Source organism: Gambusia affinis, linkage group LG17, assembly GCF_019740435.1.
Source record: "Gambusia affinis linkage group LG17, SWU_Gaff_1.0, whole genome shotgun sequence".
NCBI lineage: Eukaryota > Metazoa > Chordata > Actinopteri > Cyprinodontiformes > Poeciliidae > Gambusia > Gambusia affinis.
In genome coordinates, this window is record NC_057884.1 from 17,726,518 (window position 1) to 17,749,174 (window position 22,657).

A 22,657-nucleotide genomic window follows, 5' to 3' on the forward strand; every position below is an offset into this window, starting at 1 on the left:
GGGGGGCCATTCAGGCTCCTTCAGGCATTCAAGCCTTTTCAGGTGAATGCTTGTGGTTTCAGAGAACCGTGAGAGCGTCATCCATAAAACAGAGTACCTCAGTTTAAATTCACTCAACAGCTATCCTCCCGGAGAGTGGGTTTCCTCTGGCTCTGCGACAAAAGCGAGTTATTGTTTGTACTGATCTTCCTTCAAGACAAGACAAGGATAGATTAGAAGACGGAATAGAGAGAAATGGTCCGTACAGAACCAAAGTCTTCCACTTCAGGTTGTGTTTCATTGACACTCACAGATTTGTTTTGCTGAAACTCCAGCAAATTGCTCTAAGTACTGGGAAACGAACTGACTTTTGGCATCTAATGCAGTCCTGAGCAGGTTGGGTGGAGTGTTAAATGGGTTAGGGACAGGCACTTAGGGACTGATTAGACCTGCCAACATCAATACTGGCTGTCAGGGTATAGTGACTGAAGGAGATTGAAGTGTTTAGTTTCAGATTGGCGTGGGAGTTGGACGCAGTGAACGTGAGAGGTTTTCAGTTAGCAGGCTGATGGTTTCAGTCTGGAATAATTTTACACAATAATAATAGTAGCTGTTATTCAACAACAGTGAAATAATAGTTCTTGATACCACTTCATAATGTGCCACAGGCTTTTTTTTTTTGCAATATTTTAATATGTTTACTTTTGGTTTAACATCACTAATTACCAATATATTTAAAAATATGATTGAATGGAATTATTGTGACCTGTTTTAACAGTACAATAACATTATTTAACACTGCTGGTGGAATACATTTTCGCTCTTTTTTTATAGCAGTTTTGTGTTTTGCATTCTTAAAAGTCTTGTCATAAGGCATCTTCTGACTGAAGTAATGACATGACTCTGAACTGGCTGTCTGATGAAAACCAACTTCAATCTTTTATAGAACCAGTTAACCACTGGCTGCAGCAAAAGTACTGGTGGAGCACTGGAAATGCTTTGTTGCAAAAAAAAAAAAAAAAAAAGGGGTTTTAAGTATTAAACAACCTTCAGCCACACAAAGGAAATCAACTTGCATACATTTTGTTTTAGTATTTGTACCAAGAAACCAATTTCATTTTGTTGCCATGTTCGATTTTGGTCAAGGTCTGGCAGTGCACAAAGTAATATTTTTATAAGTTCTGGCTGAATTGAAAATGTTTGTTGATACATAAGTATCTGTCAACAACTGGAAAGGTTATATATCACAGAAGTTGTACAAATAGTCCCCTTCATGTTGTTGAATGGAAACATTTGCAAAAAAGTCTGTCTTAAAAGAATTACATTCTCCTTTATAATTCTGATTTTCTCTCTTTTTTTTTTTTTTACATTTTTAGACTTGTTTTGCATATTTCAAAATATGAAAGTGCACCATAATAAACAATCTGTTCTCTTAATTATAACTATGCACACCGAAAGGTATTTCTTGATAGTCATAAAACCAAACAAAAAAGTGCATATTTGCCTCTTGATTTCAAATTATAAGTCTTAGAAATTAAGCTGCACATATATGAAAGACACTCAAAGTGGCTTCTGGTACTACAACCTGAACTTCACTGTAAAAAAGAGACAACAAAAAAACCCTGTCCTTTCAGTTGCTTTTTACAGATTGTATTATTTTTCTGACTTTTGATATAAGCATAATGCAGATGCTTCAAATGACTAACCTTGTGTCCTCTGTACTCAGTGATTCACAACAAAGTGTTTCCAGTTCCACTTAGTCACGGTGCGTTCAAAGACACAAGAAAAGGTTATTTTTAATTGTCAGGCCAGTCACCACTCAAACCACTGCACCTGGAAATCTGCCTGGTGAATGGAGGTACATCATTTATTGTTCACATTTGAAGATGCTGTGTTTCCAATCTTTGTATTTTACAGATTATTTTTGCAATAAAAGTTTTGTTTAAGATTAAAGCTGACTAATATTCTCTTTTACCACTTGTAAAATCCAAAATGAGATTCATGCCTGTACAAAGGGTATGACCGAAGACTTTCTATATTTCCACATTTTTTGGTTGTACTGGTGAGATTATGTTTGTTTTCTACAGCAGAGAGGTTCTGCAGATTTTGATGGAGCGATATATTCTGTGTTCACTCCATTCATTATTCAGGCTTGTGCAGTAAAATGACAGAAGCTCAAATTAGGAACTTTATTCCCTAATAAGCAATTAAAAGAAATTATAACTTCATGAAACATTCATGACCACTTAATATCGACTGAGGGTCAGAGCTTTAAATCAAAAGTAATTACAATGTAATCCATCCATCCATCCATCCATCCATCCATTCTCTTCCACTTTATCTGGGGTCAGGTCGCGGGGGTGGCAACTTAGCTCCATGGGTAAAAGCCCGGCCACCAGGCATTCGCCATTGTGCGCCCCCTCCATTATCTTTAGGAAATAAGCTTTTAAAAATCACCCATTTTTTAAAAAATTATCAGGGACCTCTTATCAATCACTAAGCAATACAAACCAGAAAGAAGACATTCCTGTCTATTTTACAAAACGACATGAAAACAATCAGTTCCATCATTCTCAAATTGAGACTTAGTTTTTGCTAAATGTAAATACAACTGTTGTTTTTCTGTTCAAACTTGTCTTCTTGTGTTATTTTGATTTCAATTAAGGACATAAATTTCTCAGTAATTTTTAGAAGTTGCTTTTTTTTTATTTCAGTCAACTACCAACAACATTTTGAATTTGATCAAGAATCAAACAGTTAATACAGCTGCTTTTTAAAATAAATGGCAGCCAATCGCGTTGAGTCTCGAGGCCAACATTCTCAAAGAAAAAAAAAATATTTTCCCCATTACATTATTATTGTCTGATGGCACAATTCTTTCTTGAACACTCAAAGCAAAGTCAATGAAAAAAATGGACTGATATGTTTACAGGCCTCACAAAGTGGCAGTTTTTGGATTTACTACATTTCACAGAAAAAAAAAAAAAACGTTCTGCTAATAGGAGCCTATGAAGGAAAAGGTGATTGATCAAATGTTGATAATAATAGGTCTTCTTGTTCCAAGTGGCACATCAATATCACAGTGGCAGTTCCACTAAAACAGATTGTGATGGGTAGAAAGTGTGTGATATAATCACATGACAGCTGACACTTGATGTTTTTTATGTTTTCCACAGAGTGAGCTCCTTTGAATTTTAAGAGCACATAGTCTCCTTGGAGACAAGATGGCATCCCACAACACTTTACGCAGCTACTCAATCATCCCCTGTTTCATCTTTGTAGAGGTAAGAAGCTGTGTGTGGGTGCATGGGTGCAAGTGAAAAGTCCAATATATAAGATTCTTTGAAATGTGATCATGTAGATGCATAGAGGATTCATAATGAACTGTAGCAGCATTTCAGGCAGGGACATAACTTATCAAAGTTCACATTTACTGTCGAGTTATGTGGAAAACCTGCTGCAAAATTGGTTATTTTTGTCGTTGTGTTTAAAGAAGGGTTAGAGTCTGACTTTTTGCTTGTACTGCATTAGGAAGTTGAGCACGATTACAGTGATACTGATTTTTTTTTTCTCTTTATCTTGTGTCATGATAGATCACAAAATACACTGTAAGCTACTTGGAAACTCTTGTGATTTGTTTTAAAATGTTATTTAAAGTTTAAAGCAGAGTATGTCTATGTCTAAATTCTGTCTCAGTAGTCATGTAGTTTTTCCTCTTTTGATTTTTCAAAATAAAACAGGTCAATGTTGATACCAATCATCTTTATTTCATTGCTAGCCATTAAAAGCTGTAATTGTTTTATTCCAACTCTCTAGTGATACAGAAACAGCATGTATGTCTGAGTGAGGATTTATGTAACTGCAAATTACCTTTTATGGAGAATTACACATAACTTATCAGGGCCTAAATGAGTAGAGAAAGTGGAAAGCATAATGTTTATTTCTGTGTGTGTGTGAGAGAGGGAGAGCTCTGCAGCCTATCCATATTTAATTATAGTGTCAGCTGAAAGTCCTTAATCAGAGAGATGTCTCAGGACACTTGGCTTTCTTCTCCCCTTTCTTTTAATATTATACTCTCATTAGCACTCATTTGGCCCCTCATAAATTTATTTAGTGTTTGCTTTTCTGTTACACGTACACGTTTGGAATATCAAACAGACCTTAATATCAGACAGTCATAGCCTCTTTAAATACAAATGTATTTTATTAACGCTGTTTTAAGAAACAAAAGGTCTGTGTGAATGCTTCACAGTGTTTTGATTTGATCTTGCTCCTGATTTAAAGTGGTTCTTTCCTGCTATACCACATTGAATTAATGCTAGGTTGTTAGCAGGGTTTAGAACCAGAGTTAGGACTCTGTTAGAAAAACAAAGAATTGACACGAAGTGAGCACTGAGACCCGTTTGGTCGAATTACTGCGTCATCAAGATGTTTTGAAAATGAGGTTGTTTGCCATATAAAAGTTGCCTGATCTAAAAAAACTTCAACTTGGCTTTTGCAGACCTTTGAGTGATTCTTATTTGCATCCCATTATTATTATTTATGACCCATTATATTGATGGTTTTTTTTCCATCTGAAACTAAAAAGTAAAAAAAAAAATTACCATAAAATATGTTAGAATTGCAAGAGAAATATATTTAATATCAATTAATAAGACAAATGTTTAATAATGTTTTGGTTTATGACATTTCTTTTACTGCATCATCCTCTATTGCTGTGCAATGTGGTGATTTTCCGGTGTCATGGTTAGAACCTGACATTACATGTTTAATTGGGCTTTGCTAATTATGGCTTTGCAGTTTGTTTACTGATGTGTCACTGGGAAGGAGTTGAAGGAAAACCCTAATTACATTGTTGATGTATAAACACTTTTCTGTTTAATGCTGCCAACTGCGTGTACGAGGGTTCAGAGAGATATGATGCTGAATCTCTCCAACAGATCCACTTTACTTATAAGAGTGGATCTAAATATTGACTGCAGCCATAAAGATAGTTTTTTATGTTGTTTTGGTACGAAAGAGCTCATATCCTGACTTTTCAAACTATAATTGGATGTCTTTTACTGTTGTTTTAATCTTGGTGTTTATTTTTTTATTTATTTATTTTTTTTTAGTTAGAAATTCATGTCAGTGTCTGGTGTTGATGAGCTATGATACTCATAACATTATTTCAGGAGAAGACAAGCTTGTATAATTTATTTGATTAAAAACAAAATGGAGCTATGCAATTCCATCTACCACAGTGATTTCTGTTTCATGGGAATTCTAAGCTCTTTACTTCACATCGTCAAATAAGAAAAACAGCTTTTCACTGAAACTCCTCCAAGACTAATTATGAATACTTTATGGGAAGATATGTTATGAGATTTTAAACTTTAGTTTGTAGAAAATGAAGGTACTTGAAGAATGTTTGGTAATAAAAAGAAATCAAAACCCAGGATTTTATGAGCAGGTTCTGTCCAGTTGCTCTCAATGGCCCCTTTTATTGGGTACAATTACTTGCTAATACAAATAGCAAAGCAGCTAGTCACAACAAGTTAGACAACTTACTCAGTTTAAAAAGGATCAGCAGAATGGGAGAAGAAAGGGGTTTAAATCAATTTGGACATGTAGTGGATGCTTTGTTTACATCAGAGGAGAATGGGAAGACTGGTTCAAGATGGTGGGAAAAATTATTTTCAACCAAACTACGGAGAGTAGCGTCTCCTAATGTAGATTACTTCAAATGTGGACTGCTTTCCTTAATTTTCTGATTTATCTCCAAAATGTACACACCTTCTGTTGGTTATTTCCAGCAGATTGATGCATAGTATCACAAAGCTGAGTGTCAATATGTATCAAATTGTCAGGGGAATATTGTTGAATCTGTGGATGAAGAATCAAGCGAATTCTGAAGCGAAAAGAGGATCTAAACCAGCTCTAGAAAAGTGGCCGGTGAATGTGGATGCATGTTTAAATTTCAAACTGTGTAGTGGAAGCATAAAGTTAATTAAATATTTTAACAATTTTAGATAACTGATGTAGTTTCAGGTTAAAAATCTTCGATTGTTTCTGAAAAGCATCTTCTGTGCTGCAAGCATTAAAGAGGACATGAATATATCTATATCATTAATACACACATCCATAAGATGGTGGATCAAAACTCTTTTGACTTATCAAAAGGCACATCTGAACACAATAATGTAGAATTGGAATGAAAGTCGTTCTGTGAAAGTACTTTGTTGCTCAGCAGGAAGTCCGACCCTCTCAGGTAACATAACTGCATACATTTGTAGATTATAATGGAAGGAATCACATACTATGCAATTAGTCTTTTACATTAGTATTGGCACAATACTAATGTAAAAGTTGCACTATAATTGCATTATTATTTCAAACATAATACAGTTGCTTAAATAGCACATATATTGTATATCATTTGTATTTAAAGTGACGAGTACATTTTAGGGCTCTATTTAATGTCATTTGATCTAAACACAAAGATTTGTTTTTAATGATTTTGGGCTCTCCATGTCTGCTCTCTACATTTTTTTCAGGATTTTTCAGCTTTTCTTGGTTCATGTCTCTGTAATATCCAACATCTTCCTTTAATGCCACAGCTAAAGCTTGTTCCTTTTACATATAGCTTAACTATATATATAAAAAAGTATTTTAATTTATGCGTCTCTCATTTTCCTTTTTTTGTTTGTGCTTCCCTGCTTACTTGTGTCTTTGTCCTTTTTATTCTCCCTCCTTCCTCCTCACCCTGCCTGTCACAAACAGAAGAAGGCAGAAGGATGCCTCTGTCACATGACCAAAAGAAAACACCCTGATTGGATACGGCAATGAACATGTAGCTCAGTGCCAGGGGCTGTGCGACATAAAAGATGGTTATTCTTGAACATGCCACTTGTAGCACTTTTTCTCGTCTGTTAGTTAAAATCCTGATGATAATTTGCTTCCATGACATTCGGCTGCAATGAAGAAATAAACACTGTCAGATAGAAAGCAACAATGTTACTAAAAAAGAGAAAATTGTTTGCTAGGAAGCTGGAACACAGGGGATAAGAAGCAATGATGAGACAGAGTGGAAGGGGGAAAAATAAACAGGAAAGAAGTAAAATATCGCTTATTTGAAAGGCAATCTGTAGAGACGGAGGCGAAAATGAATATACTCTGCATGAAGCTACATAATGTGCAAAGCTGCAGGCAAACATTTTGTTAAAAACGGGTCAAAGTAGACTCGTCAGATTTCTGTTAAAAAAAACAAAAGCCTTAAAGCAGCATCGTAAAACAGCCTTGTATTGTCAGTAATATACAGTGCCTATGAAAAAGTACTCACCACCTTGGATGTGTTTCTTTATTTCCTTTATAAATCAAATATGATGGACAAAATTTAGATTGTTTTTGAGAAAATATTACAAAAAACCCTCTCTTCAATGGGAAAATAAAAGTCTTTCTGTAAAATAATGACAAGTAACTGAAAATACCTTAAAATAAGTGATTGCATAAATATTCAACCTCTTTGAAGGGACTGATCTAGTTCAGTGCTACAATGAGAAAGTCACTCATAGCAGGTTCAAAAAACTGTGGGAAAATTCATGGTGAATCTTAAGAAAGTTCTTTGGTGATGTGACCAACATGGAGCTTTTTAGCTTCTCAGTAGAAAGCCCTGGAAAGTTGGTAAATGTAGAGGCTAAAATCAATGCAGCAAAACTGTAGAGAAATCCTGGGAGAAAGAAAACTATCCTTTCCCCAGGAAGACAAAGACCTGTAGGATCCAGCTAAAGTTGCACAAAAATTGTTTTAGGACACTTAACATGGTGAATGTTCTGAAGTGGCCCAGTCAAAGCCAAGGCCTCAGTCTGACAGAGAATTTGTGGCAATACTTAAAAAAGGTCTGCCGATTCTATGACACACACTGGAGCCTGAATAGTTTTGCCTGGAAGAATGGAGCATGAATGCAGCGTCCAGAAAAGAAAACCCGGTTGAGACATGACGACCTGTCATTGCCTCCAGAGGGGCCTCAACTAATTGCTGACTTGAAGTGTGTCAATATTTGTACAATCACTTATTCTATGTGAAATATTTTTATTTATCGCTATTTTGTATAAATCAATTTTCACTTTGATATCAAACGGGTAGGTTTTGTAAATTCTCTTTGTCAAATCAGTCAAATTTTTGCTTTTAGAATTTATCTTTAAAAGCAATAAAAAGGGTAAAGCAGCCCAGGAGGTGAGCACTTTTAATAAGCACTGTAGGCTTCTAAACCCTTTAAAACATTTTAATATTCTTTTATCTTGCTAAGCATTTTATTTTCCAGCATGTGAAATCACCATGTTTGTCATCTCCAAAGCAAGGAAGCAGTCAACAGTGACTCACATGATCTGATGGTTTTTTTTTTTATGAGTTATTTCATGGTTGCACTGCTGAGCGATGGGATTTACCATCAGGTAACTGCATTCTGGATAGGTACTGATCAGCAAATGGGCTAATTAAAGCTGATGGTTTTGACAGGAAATGCAGCAGTGACTACAAGTGGAGAGTTTCTGCTTCCTTTCAATAAAAATCTGCTGTCAGCACAGGTTGTTGTATTTCAAATTAGTTGTGAAACCATCTGAAGCCTAAAACATCCCATAATTGTCTGATGTTGTTTTGTTTTTTTTATCTAAAGGGATATGGTACATGGCGTCCAAGAATAGAGCAGAATTCAATTAAATAAAAATAAAAAAAAAACTTTATTCTACTAACTGTACTTTGCAAATAGATTTTGCTTTTTGTTAATGCTTTAAAATAATATCTTAATCATTGTTCATTGTAATAGTACATAGCACTAGAATTAAAGTAAATTTAGCAAAAGCTGAGAAAAATACGAAAGAACAGTGAGCTCCCATGTTGCTTCAGTTTGACATCAAAACTGTAATGTCAGGCTATGTAGATGACAGGTTAGAGTTGGATGCCTATTTCTGTCAGTATCTTCTCTAGTCTGCTAACATAACTTGACAGTGAACTGAAAATCTGTGAGTTTGCACAGGATTTATGTAAGATCTTTCTGACTGACTTTATGATGTGAGACTTCTAAATAATTCAGTATTAAAATGAATGGATTATTATTTAAGAGATTTATTTATTCATTTATTTATTTTTTAAATAAATGTACGATTTGTTTGGGGGGGGGGGGGGGGTTGTAACTGAGGAATAAGTCGGAGTGTTCTTTACTACCATCATCCAAATATTATATAACTAGAGAAAACCTCACAATGTTTCTGCTCTGTTGGAAGAGAGTAAATGATTTCAAGCTTGTTTTGTGGTACAAAACAATGAATTTTCTTTGACGCTGCAAGCATACCTACACTTAATGAGGCAGATTAAAGTGTTACCGACTAATTTATTGAAAGGATTATAATCACTGTCCAATTTGTTTTGGTAACCTGCTAGATCAACATCTTATTATCATGATGCTTTATGATTAATAAACTATTTTTGGAATTTAATGTTTTGTCCTGGATTCACCTTGTCCAGATACCTTGCAGTATTCTATATTTTGAGGTACATGTTTTACTCTAACATTTAAAGAATATCTGTGGAACTGTTTTATGACTGCCACTCTTTTCGGTCTGCTGTTCACTTTGCTAATGCAGCATGACGTGGGCTGAGGACTGAATTTAATAGGCCTATAAGTTACACTTTAAGCTGCAGAAAGACATTTGTTCAGGTGTAGAACTGTCATATAAAACCAGCTCATGAAGACTGTACAGAACAGCAAGAGCAGCCGCCAGGGATTAGACTGCACCTCTATTTTCAGTTCATTGGAGTTACCACACTTTGACGTTTTTATCCAAAGGTAATTATAGCACTGATTCACGACCAAACGTGTTTTGTCACGAACTTGTTGACACGAGAACCGAAGAGTCAGCTGGAAAAACAGAAATTGCTTTTCCCTCGTGGCCCATATTGGCAACTTGAAACAGCCTGATGATGTTTCTCATATCTAGTAGCTCAGTAGTTCCTTTTAGGCTTCTGGGATTTATAGTGAAGGGAAATATAATTAAGTGGCATTTTAGCAATATTGTGCAGAGTACAAAGACAACAATAAAATGTAATGTGGTCAGCATAAAACGAGACTTGAGTTTTGAGTCTCTGACTCCGACAGTCATTGGCTGGAGTCACTCAAGCTGAAAATCGATTTTGGTCATCTGATGATTTTTGATTCATCTTTCATATTCTGTGTCTTCCAACTTGGAATTTTCCTGTTTTTGAATTATTTTGTTCCCCAAGGCAGATGTTGCAGTTTCAAGCTAAATATTTTTTTTCATTAGAAGCTCCATAATACATTAGGTCAAGTTTTTTTTTTTTTTAAAGTGCTGCAACATTCTTTACTTTATGTTTTTAGATCTCTTGTGATCTTTTGTCTGAGCCTTTTTAATATGCATTTTCCCTTAAGCCTGACACACTTCTGCGTTCCTGCAGGGCATTACATGACGTTTTGGGAAGTAAAGGAATTTGCATTTTAAACTATGAATAACAAGCATTTTTGCATAGTTGGAGCTCATTTCTTTTTGCAAAGGTGTTCAAAATCATGAAGAGCATCAAGATTATTTGTATTAATCTGACATTTAATTTGCTTGTTACTGATAGCTGTGGGCCCACTTGTGACAATTTACTATCAGTACATAGATTATATGAATGCATACTGTTTTCAAGTAAGCATCTTATTCATAGAATGCAATTAAAAGTTTTCAGATTTTCAGAGCAATCGCTACTAACGTGATCTTTGTAAAATATGGCTTCACTCACTGCGTCATTTGGAAGAAAATATTTTGTCACCAAGCAAAGATTTCCATAGATACACACAGATAAAGCCTGCACCACACACACACACACGCACACACACCTGGACACCACAACATAGCCATCTGTTAAAAGACTGGATGAGCCAATGCAACCCTGTTAACCATCAACACACGTTTTTTCAGAACACCAACATTCCGGATGACTTCCTGCAGACTGTTACTATAAAATTAACTTTAATTAAAATACTTTTATATAAAAAAAGAGCAAAGGCTAGACTCTAAATATGTCATGCTTTGTTGCAGAAATGTGCATAGTTTAAAGCAATCACAAGTTTCAATCACAACTATTCATTTTACATAAATTGGGAAAAGGTTATCAATTTAACTCAGCTGCTGATGTCACTTTGTCGTTGACTTTACAGCAATTCGTCATCATGAGCATGAATGTGCTAACAGGGTGGGTGAACAACTAATTTTTTTCAACAGGAAGAAACCCCCAGTAGAGCCAAATCAATTTGAGAAGCATCTGCCACGGCAGGAAAATGGGTTGAGATGACAGGAATGAAAAACTTATGTGGTTCAGTTCAGGAAACTGACGCAGCAAAAAAACAGAAGCCCTGAGCAAGAGGTACTTTCTATGGGAGAGAAAACCAGAGGGAGTTCACATGATTAATGGCAGCCATGGCTCTGCTAATGAATCATTTCTGAAAAGAGACAGAATTTACTAGAAACACTTGGCCACGTATACGTCTATAAAAAGACAAACGCAGAAGAAGAACAAAAAGTTAAAAGCTGGTCTGTAGTGTACCTATCCAACAACAGTTTGAGTTCCAGTTATTTCAGTGCCACTTCCACATGTCCTTGATTAGTATTTATACTAATCACATAAATTTCGGGGAAATCTACTGAATATTTTTGTTAAATTTCAACAAAGTTAGATGTCTGTCTTAATGACTGAATCAGTTTCTGTAGTGACAGTGACACATAGTGTTGGACACAGGTACTACACACAGCTTTCTTGATCACGCTTCCAGAATCACACAGACCTCTATTGTTGCATTGTTTAAAATTGTAAATATGTTGTTTTTTTTCCAGCTGTCTGCATGTAACACATTTTCTCTTCTTTTCTACAGTCCAGTGTACAGATTTTACTAAACTAGAATTAATTGTAACACTGTCACCATGTATCCTTCTCTTCTTGCTTAACTTATGGAGTGCTTTTGGCAGCTTTATGGCATGAAATTATCTAATCTGTCCTGTTTGACGTTAACCCAAACGGCTTCTTCGATTGGCTAGAGTCGCAGCACATCATTGGATGAAAAGCACAGCTGTAGCTGATTTTTAGAAACCTCACTGAAAGCCCCGCTGTGCAGTGTGGTGCATCTTCTGTTCCACTGCCGGTCCATTATCGGTGACTAAAGAAGCTATATATAAACAAAATATATTTATATAAATGAAAGATGCCTGCAGCTGCGTTTAGAAAAACACATCAAAAGGAGGCCAGAGACAAAAAGATGATGATCGTGGGATAAAAGGATGAGGGGGTGAGGGAGGGAAGTGGAAAGGGATGATGATGGTTTGTGTGTGTGTGTGTGCGTGTGTGTGGGGAGAGGGGGGTGAAAGGGGTTGGGGGCGGAGGGTTTGCATCACAAGAGTTAGCATGTGATCGAGGAAAAAAGGGGAGAGAGAGGAAGAAAGATGTACAATTTTAGAGGATTTATGTTGTTTTGATTCAAATCTGCTTTATTACCTCAGAGAGAAGAGAAGAGCAACGTTCAAGAAGCGGCCTCGAATAGCCCTGTTCAAGAAAACAGATTCTTAACCTAAAAACTATCAGACCAGCCTTAACTTGCAGTAAAAGCTAACAACTCTCTCTTTCACTTTTCTCCCACTCTCTCCGTCCATCTGGCCCCGACATGTTTTTTGTGCAGCTCGTCATCATGTCTGGCACCGTGCTCCTGGCCTACTACATGGAGTGCACGGACCTCTTCAGTGTACACGTGCAGGGCTTCTTCTGTAACGATGCCGAGCTGATGAAGCCGTACCCCGGCACCGAGGAGTCCAGTTTCGTCCCTCCCCTCATCCTCTACTGCGTGGTCGCTGCTGCTCCCACTGTTATAGTGAGTAAAAAGAAATTCTACTAAAGTTGTCCTGTGATAATTCTCATATTTATGGCTTTGTTATATTTTGGATTGCAGATTATATGCATGTGGTGCCTTGATTGTTTTTTTTTTTCTTTTTTTTTTTTTACCACAATTTCAAGTTTTGGTTTTTAATAAAATGAAATATTTGAACTATATCTTGTATTTAAAAAAATACGTAGACATTTCATAGTTTTATTAATGGGTTGGTATTATGTTTTTTTCCAGGAAAATTGTGCCATTTTACAGCACAATCAGCTAACCTTGTTACCTTCAGTTGTTTTAAAAAGGATGTCTATATTCAACATAACTTAAAGAACATTTGACTTCAAAATTTGGCGCCTTAAAACTGGCCTCTGTCTCTTTAAGAAGCTCCTACTATTTCCAACTCTCCCCCTTCAACACATCATCACAGTCATGCTTGTCAGTTATTCTGTCTATAACCACTGCACTGAGATGTAGTTGGTACGATAAGCTCAGCAGACACACAGTTCCACCAGGTATTCTCTAATTGCTGCTGCCACTAGTCTAGAGGAGCTGTAAGGAGAAGGCGAGCAGGAGGTGTGCTCTGTGAGGTGGAAGCCCAGCTGGAGGCTCACAGAGGAGGAGCAGCTTTGTGGAAATAGTCGGTGCTTTGTGAGATCACACATTCAGGCACCATTGGATGGTTTCCACGGGAGATTAAAGGATTTCTCAAACATGCTTTAAAGAATAAAGCAACATTACAAGTATGTTTTTGGTGAGGGAATAACGGTATAACATGATAAAAAGTTTTCTTGAACACGTATAAAAAAATCCCGTCACATTAGCCCAACAGCTCTCAGTTGCTATGTATCTGGAAAGTATTCACCACTGCTGCAGAATTAATGAAATTGTGACACATCTATTAAATAATTCAGTAACCTACCTGCTTTACCTAATAGCGATACTATTAATTATTAATAGCATTACTTATTTTCAAGTTGTGCTCTGCTAAAATGATGGCTTACTCATGTCAGATGCTTGAAAATTAAAGAGAAATTGAGCATAATCAATTACTTTTTTATTAATTGGGCTGCTAATTATGTAAACACGTGTGGCCACTTGGTAATGACAGAAGCTGGCTATCAATAGACTGTCTGCTATTCTTAGATGTAAAGAAAATACCGTATTTTTCGGACTATATGCCGCTACTTTTTCCCCACGCTGTGAACCATGCGGCTTATAGCCCAGTGCGGCTTTTCTGTGGATTTTTCTTCAACCACCAGGGGGCTCTTTAGCAGGAAGTGAATCATTTGAAGTCAAAATTGGAAATCAAAGAAGAAAGTGCTCATTTTCATTTAGAACAAGCACATCCTTGCAGCAGCCACGACAGAGAAATGTTTTCAAACTCATACCTCCTCATCATGGAAATAACATGAAGAAGTTCATATGATGCCACTTTTAAATTGAAGACTATCAATCTGGCAGTACAGATCGATAGCCGCTGCACGTAAACTCGGCATGAACAAATCCATGGTGTGGTGTTGGAGACGCAGGGTTGTGTCCTTAATAGCAGATTTATTAAAATGATTTATTAATTACAGAAAAGAAAGTTTTGGTCCCAAAAATGCAACGATTGAGATTAGCGTTGAACTAGATTCAATGAGGCTACAGATAACAGAGCCTATATCAAACCAACACATCATTGTAGACTGACTTTTGTCATTTAATAAAGTCTTTAATAAAAAAAAAAAAAAAAACTAATTGCAAAACAGGATACAAAGAATTCTAGTATATGATTTTATTTTTAGATTGTTGTAAAAGTATCTTTAATCACATGTCTTGAGATTTGTTTACTCAGGAATATAGTTAAGCAAGGTGATGAAGCATTTCTTTAAAATACTCATTGGTTCTAGAATCTAGAACTAAATCTGAAAACCTGAGATACATAGAAACCATTTGTTTCTTTAAATCTGTTTTTAAATAAATGTTAAATGTTATGCATTTATTTTGAATTAGCATTTTCGTATTTTACAGAGTTCCTACCTCATTAATTATTTTTTGAAAGCATTTCAAATGACGTTTTGCATGGGTGGTGTTAACAAATACTTACCTTGAAACGTTGAGCAGTAGAGACTCCAGTGCTGTCTCCCACACAGAGCCAGCCGTCTTTATCAATGTGCTCAGGGTCTTTTGGTCATTAGCAATCTTGCTGCTTCCTCAACCGATCGTTGCACAGAAAAATTAATGTGGTATCTGGCAGCAAATGCTGATAATCCACATCTTTTTCAAGCAAGATAATCTCTACTATTTGTTTCTCTTTTAATTTTTGTCTATTATTTTGTTCCTATTCCATGCTAAATTATGCCCCCTTTATATTTTTGTGCTAATTTTCTTGTTAATCTTGACACTTGTAATTATTAATGCTGATAATCTTTTCCCATGTCAAAAGACTATTGATTTAGAAATACCACCTATGAAATTTGCAGCAGTTAGCCACCAGGTGGCAGTGTTACTCCATTCTTACACTTTAATCCAGACATCAGGACAGGATTTCTTTCTAGTAGCAAAACAAGCCATAATATATGGTATTTTTTTGTTTCTTTGATTAATTTCTCCAATTTTATAGTGATAAGTATGTGAAGTAATGTGAGTCAAAACAGATCACACGTTTGCAAGAGCGTGTTATGCAAGAGTATTAACATTGTTTAAACTGGTGACAATATCAATCTTGATATGGATTTTAAAAGTTTCTTTAACTTGAGGTTGTTTTGTTTATCTAAAGTATATTAATTACTATAATGGAATAATAGTAATTTCAGTTTTTATTTTCTCTTTTTATTTCAGTTCATCAATGTTGATTTTGGGATTAAAAATAGTCTACTTTTTGTGTATTTAATAAATGTTTATTGCATCATGAAAAAAAATTAAATAACTAAAAACACCCACATGTTATGTTATGATAAGTAGAGATCAATTGTGAAGCACATTGCACTGTTTATTTTCTGTCCATCTTTTTAGCTCTGATATAACCAAGCATATAGCTTTTCAAAAATTGGTGCAGATCAACAAAGAGTGAAGACTGAATGAGGTAACTCCTTGGGTCGGCTTGGCAATTTAACGGAAATCGGAAGAATTATATATCTGGCTGGCAATAGTGTGCTGTATGTGGTGGTGGTGGTATGTGAAGCGTAGCCACTTTATTTTCTGTGGAGAAAATAATTGTTTGTGTGTCACTGATATAAGGAGCTTCTTCAGCACCCTTGGGCTTACTTCAGAGACGCTGTTTAGGATTTTGTCTTTTTTTTTTGTTTTTTTTTGTTGTTGTTTTTTTAAAGTAAACATACATTTTTATGGTCAATACATTTCTATTCAAGAGTAAAGAATTATTTTTTAAAAATTTATTTAAATATTTCTAAGTGACCTTTCTGCTCATAGTGCTTAGACATCAGTACAAAACAGAGTTTCTAAAAAGTCTTAATGTGAATTTTGATAGAATGATTTTATAAGTTTTATTAAGTATGACAAAGAAAAGAAAGTAATAAAGCATATTTCAGACTTTATTCCCTAACCTACTGTCAAATGCATGCATCTGTCCACCTGTCTGTTTGTCCTATCCACCTACCAGTTAGCTCATTACCTGCTTTCTATCATCATATACTTTTATTATAACAGGTTTTTAGAGCTTTCAAATTTAAATCATGTGTACTGTAGAAAAATACCTGCCATGCAATCACAGGGAAGATGTTTACTTGCACTTTAAAAGCCTGAAAAGCCCTGAAAGATGTTAAAGTCTGTACTTGTGACAGACAGACGGTGCAGAAAGCTTGAAAATACATCCTGTAATTTCTACAAAATTACATAATGGTGGGAGACTTTGTATCAGCTTTTTAAAAAGAAGTGTTTTGTTTTACATTTTCTATCCAGTACTATTCTTTCCATTAATATTATGTTATAAAGCCCACTAAGGGAATATGAACATGATGAACATTTAGTTGTACACTTTTCCTTATCTCAGGTTTCACCTCTTTCTCAACCGATATCCACAGCTCTCATTTCAAAGTATCAAGAAGCACTTAATCATGGTCGTAATTGTTAAAGCTGTCTGATTCCTAGACACACACCACCTGTTCTTTTACAATAAGATATTACAGTCCATATGCTGCTTTGTGTCTCGCGCGTTTATAATTGCTCGTTGTCATTATTTGTTTGATGCAGCTATGAGTGTGCTTATCTAATGTGCCAGAGCAATCCTTGTGCCACAAATAAAACGCATCACGTTGCTTGAGTTTTCTGCCTAAAGCTAAGTGTTACTATGAGTCAGCACTCCACAATGCAACACATATTGATCCTCTCAGATAGTTTTCATCAGTGTCACAGTTCCTTTTTTGCTGTGAAAGTGAATCTGTTTTAGGTTTTAAATAAAAATTCTTTATTAGTAATCTGAATCTTCTTATTACTGATTTCTCTATCGTTTTTTTACACCTGCAAATAGCAGGGAGGAAGTGTCATTCTTCCCTGCTATTTGCATGAAAAGGTCCCTTAGCCATGCGTAAATACCCTAAACTTTTTAAGTTGTGTCCTCTGTGTGTTATAATGATATATGGATTGAACCTGAGGCTGTACGTTTAAATCTGTTTTCCCCTTGTCTTACAAAGCAAAGAAGCAGCCAATAAAAATGAACAACGACAGGGCTGAAATGCTAGCCAATTAGTACAGACACAGTAATTTAAGCAGAATTTTCCACATGGCTGGCCCACCGAGGATCTGTGGAGGTTAGATAGGTCGAATTCAAGCAGTAGTCTATAAACTTGTTCAGTCGTGAAGAAGTGTCTGAAAGTCGGTCCAGTCCCCTTCGGTACCAAGACAATGATGGATAGAATGGTGTTGTTCATGAAAAAATGCAGGTCCAGCAGAAACACAGTTGAATCTTTGAGAAAGCAGTGATCCCGTGACAGCCTGTTGGAGGTTTGTAAGAAAAAAAAAAAAAACATATCCCAGCATGGGAATGGCAGTGACAGTTTATTATTTTTTAATCCTTGTCTGTTTTTGGGAAAGAAATTATGTATATTTTTCTGAATACCCTTTCCATACTTTATGTCACCTGAATCAACTGGCTTACACCATACTTTGACATGTTTTTTTTTTTTTTTGCAACCCCATGCAATGCAGCAAAATGTAAACAAGTTTGTAATATTCCCTAAAATATTCCTTAGGTGGATTTTTGAAAAACGTATAAATAATTTTTGCCACAACAAGTTTGGATCAAATGTAAATAAAATTCTTACATATATTGCATATATTACGTTAAGAGTTTCTACGTTTCAAATGTATGAATTAGCAAACAGTTCCTGTATAAACAAGATGCTAACCATGTAGCAAGCAGCTTCTCAACATTTGGTTCAGAAGAAGCAGAAGTTCGATTTATTTAATTAATTTTGATAAGTAGAGTTTCTTGCTTCACCTAATTAATATTGATTTGCTAATTAGGTCATTTGACATGATAAATTTAGCTTTAAATATTTTGTAGTATATATTTAATGTCTATATGTCAGAAATACATGCACATTATTTTGGACTGTTACTCATTAACCCTAGAGATGTATCTAAGGAATGGATACACAACTTTTCACAGTCCTTGAAACTGAAGAATTAACCACAGGCTCTTTTTAATGTTGAAGCTGAATTTGAGATGCCATAGTTAAGACTGATGATGAGTAAAAGCTTCTTGTCTCTTCAAGAAGCTTTTAAACTAGATACAAACTGAATTCAGCATAGAAATTTTTATCAAATTAAACGTTTCACAGCCTTAAAATACAGCACACTAAAATTCAGTATTTTTATTTTTATTTTTTTACTACAAAGATACTGTTTAACCTTTTCATTTTCTGCTCGAACATCATTGTGTCAGTTGAACTCAGAGTTGTTCCTTGGCGTCTGAAATGACTCATGCCGATGGTCATTTTCAGTCAGTTTCCATGACATTTATAGAAAGGAAAGGGGAGTTAACATTGGATGTAACAATGCAGTCATGCAGTAGTACCTAACCTTTACAGTAGGGAAGCAGACTCCAGTGATACAGTTACTTTAAGGCAAGATGTGGCTGTTTGGAAATGTTAACGTCACCAGCTGGAAATAACAAACTCATGTGCCAAGTATGAAGTACTAAAATGCTTAGAGGACGATTCCACTAACGTTGTTGATGCTTTTTGTTAATTCTCAACCGACGCAGAATCATAAATGTAATCAGTTTTTGTTTTTTTGAGTCATTATTCATAACACGAGGGCTTCATGTAGGCTTGGCAATGGTTTTATGTACAATTTGCAAGACGTATTTTAAACTTTTCCATATTTTACTATATTACAACCACAAATTTCACTGGATTGTATTTTATGTTATGCTGTATTATTATATTTTATAATAAGGAGTTGGTATAAACCAGTGCAATGGTTGTGTGAAAACCTAAGTCCAATTGAGAAACTTTGGTAAGATTAAAAACCTGCTGTTCACAGACATACTCTGTCCAGAAATAAGCTATGAGATATTTTCCAGGAGGAGCAAAATGTTTCTATGTTTCAAAACTTATGAAATAACTCATAAGAATTGAAGTTGTAATAAAAGCAAACCGTGGTTCTAAAAAGTCTGGACAATGAGAAGGACTAAACAAAAATGCAGTTCATAGGTGCACAATTTTTATTTATTAAAGATCTTGAAAACCATATTTAATTTTCCTTCTACTTTCCAGTATTCCATTACTTTATGTTGACCTGTCTAATAAAATCCATTGAAGTTTTCTTTTGCATGGCATTGACATGTAAAAAGTCCAAGGGATGTGAATAGTTTTCCAAAACACTCTAAATTTTTAGGGATGTTTTTATTTATTTTTACCAGCATTCACACATCATTTCTTTCTTGCAGATGGAAGAAAACATTCACAAGACAGAAAGGGGCGGGAAAAAAATGTCCTGCGGCGCCAAACCAACTCTTTTAGAAAACAAACAAATAAAATAGCAAGGCTACAAATTTTGTGCTAATGTGTAATAACTGCATCCACAGCCTCCTTTTAAAACACACATATCTTCTGTAACAGCGTGCACCACCCAAGGCGGCATTCAGCAAGTTCCATTTTGTGTGTCCAGCAGCAGTTTCTCCATTAGACCTGATGTAATGTCCACTCCATAATGGACCTGAAGAAAGGCTGCATTGGAACACAGTCGTTTATGAACACAGGCCAAGCTGGGACAAAATGTCCTGATGATTTTTCATAGTATGCCAAGAGGTTTGCTCTTTGTTTAGCCTTGTTTGTGTCCCTTTCTGTTTGCCTCTTGACCTCTGATTCTCCGTTTCTTTCATTTGGCTATTTTCTAAACTCATGTAGATCTTCATCGGGGAAGTGTCCATGTACGTGATGAAATCAACAAGGGAAGCTCTCCTTGCCCAGGAGAAAACAATAGTGACAGGAGACTGTTGTTACCTCAACCCGCTCATTCGCCGCATCATACGCTTTATAGGTAAGAGCTTCAGCACGTCTCGTTGTCTGAATCCATTCTTGTCAAGGGTTAGCAGACGGCATCTGCACATGTTCTTGTTCAGCAAACTTTACTTGTACAAATACATTCAGTTTGGAAGTAAATCATTGTAGTTCAGATGGAACAGATTTGGAAAAAGGTCAGTTAAGAAGTACAATTATGACCAGTTCCATGCAAAACTCTTAACCTTGTCTTAAAAGTGTCCGTCTTTTAAAGGAAGTATTTTATTCAGGTTATAGTGAAGAAAGTAATTATGGATAAAAACTTGATTTACCTCAAGGCTACTGGCTTTATTTTCTTATTTCTTTTTTACTCAAATACTTATATTAAAAAAATTACATAAATTACACATAGAAAAACCTCACCTAACCAAGGTACAAGATCTGCCCTTGTAACATATATGCTCAATATACTTTGCAGTTCTTTTCCAAGAATTGATAAGAACAGTGTGGCGTTGAACGGAGGTGATCAGGCTGTTCCCTTGCTGGGATTGAGTTGTTGAGATTAGAGTCCACACCTCCTTAATCTCCCCCAGCAATTCTCTTAGCTAAAGTTATCCCTGTTACTTGTGCAACTTTTTCTATCACAGTTTTTCCACCCACATAACTTTTCATTGATATGTTTGGATACCGCTCTCTGTCTATTGGACAACTTGCAACATCAGCACTCTCTTCTATGATTTGGTAGGCTATAACATGGATATAACAAGGTTTTTGTGTAAAAAATCTTTTTCAGAGTACTGGATTTGTGGAATATTCAATAAAAAAAACTAAAGAAAGAATTTGGAATATTTTTTTCACAATAATACAAATAAAAATCTGAAGCATCGTTCTGGACGAGTTTCAATTCCATATCAAATTACCTAATTAAAATGCTGTCCAGTTATATTTTCATTAATATACTTTTCCCTACATGTAGCTGCAGAAAAGTAAATACTATTTCAAATATTGTCAGTATTTTTAAAAAAACAAATTATGAGAAATACTCATTATTATCTAAATAGTTGCGGCTAACGTGTACACAATTATCTAGCTTTGAACTGCTTTTAGCATTTTTAATTACCATAGTTTCAATAAATTAATCTATCTCCACTGTTCCATTTTCTTTATTTCAGCTCAAAGATTTAGCAAAACTCTGCCAAGGGACTGAAGATCTTTTGGATTTTTCTTGTACGTTTCAAACCATATTTCTCGCCCTTTAAATAACACCCCTTCAATTAGCTAACCAGTCCTGAAATACTCTTCAGACAGGTCACTTAAATTATACTTCCATCTTTTTTATCGAGTAATTTTTCCGATTTAAAGGCTCACTGAGGCTTTTCGGCTCCTATTCTCAACCCCTCCCATGTGCTCTCCTCTCGCGCTAATCCCCCTTCTCTGTTTCCCCCGATGCCCTTCACACAGTCCCCGTTCCCCTAGCAGACACCCCTTCACACACTCATACACATGCGCTGAGCAACCACCCTACACCCAAAGCCTGGATGACAATACAAAGGACAGTAATTTCATGGCTAAGCAGGCTAGATAATCAGCAGCCATATTTCACAGCAAACGGAAGGCAGACACAGACACTGGTCAGGGTTGGTGGGCTGAAAGTGTCAGTGCAATCATTCATATTAAATGCTGATTTTTTTTTCCCCCCTTCTGTCTCTGTTTTCTTCTCTGCTCCATTCTAACTTTTCCTTTTTACTAATAGAACATATTTCTTCAAAATTTTTTTATGATGCATTTGTAAATGCTGATAGCCAGATTAAAATAAATGCCCCGTCTCTGTTTGATCACCTCCATATTGCACCTGTTAACCAGGAGAATGAGTATTTGCATTCACTGGTCTGCTTCAGTGTTTCTTCATTCAGGAAACACTGCGGCGTATTCAGTGGAGCGATTACCTACATAATCCAAGTTCTCAATGAAAAAGCTCCCCGCTGATACGTACTCGCACCAATTTTTAAGAGAAGTAAGCCTGTTCATACAGTCTTAGTTGAGTTAATCTCTGTGCATTCTGAGGCGTCCTTGCCAAATAGATTAGTGTGAGTGGAGAGTGTGTATTAGAAAAAGATCATCTCACTACGGTTACACAGGATTCCCAAACAGTCTGGAAAATTACAGAACTGAATTAAATGCTTCCCAGGCATGAATACACATAGAAAAGACGTTAAAACTGTTAAAACTATATTCAATTTTTTATATTTACAGACTTTACTATTGCCTATCCCGTTACCTAAACGTTCTGTTTGTTCCTACTATTATAAACGTATCTGAAATGAAATTTAGT

The 22,657-nt window shown here is 35.6% G+C and overlaps 1 protein-coding gene across 3 annotated transcripts in view; it reads left to right on the forward strand.

Moving 5' to 3' along the window:
• plppr1 (phospholipid phosphatase related 1) overlaps positions 1 to 22,657 on the forward strand; it is a 46,020-nt gene that overhangs the window by 12,695 nt on the left and 10,668 nt on the right. For 2 of the 3 annotated variants that reach the window (XR_006368630.1, XM_044096365.1), the window contains exons 2-4: positions 3,156 to 3,263; positions 12,683 to 12,871; positions 20,233 to 20,365. Coding sequence is in view for 2 of the 3 variants with exons in the window: in XM_044096365.1 (XP_043952300.1) it covers positions 3,204 to 3,263; positions 12,683 to 12,871; positions 20,233 to 20,365 (382 nt within the window). In the remaining variant the exon portion in view is untranslated. Of the gene's footprint in view, positions 1 to 3,153; positions 3,264 to 12,682; positions 12,872 to 20,232; positions 20,366 to 22,657 lie in introns of all 3 variants that reach the window. The other variant, XM_044096366.1, reaches the window with a different exon arrangement.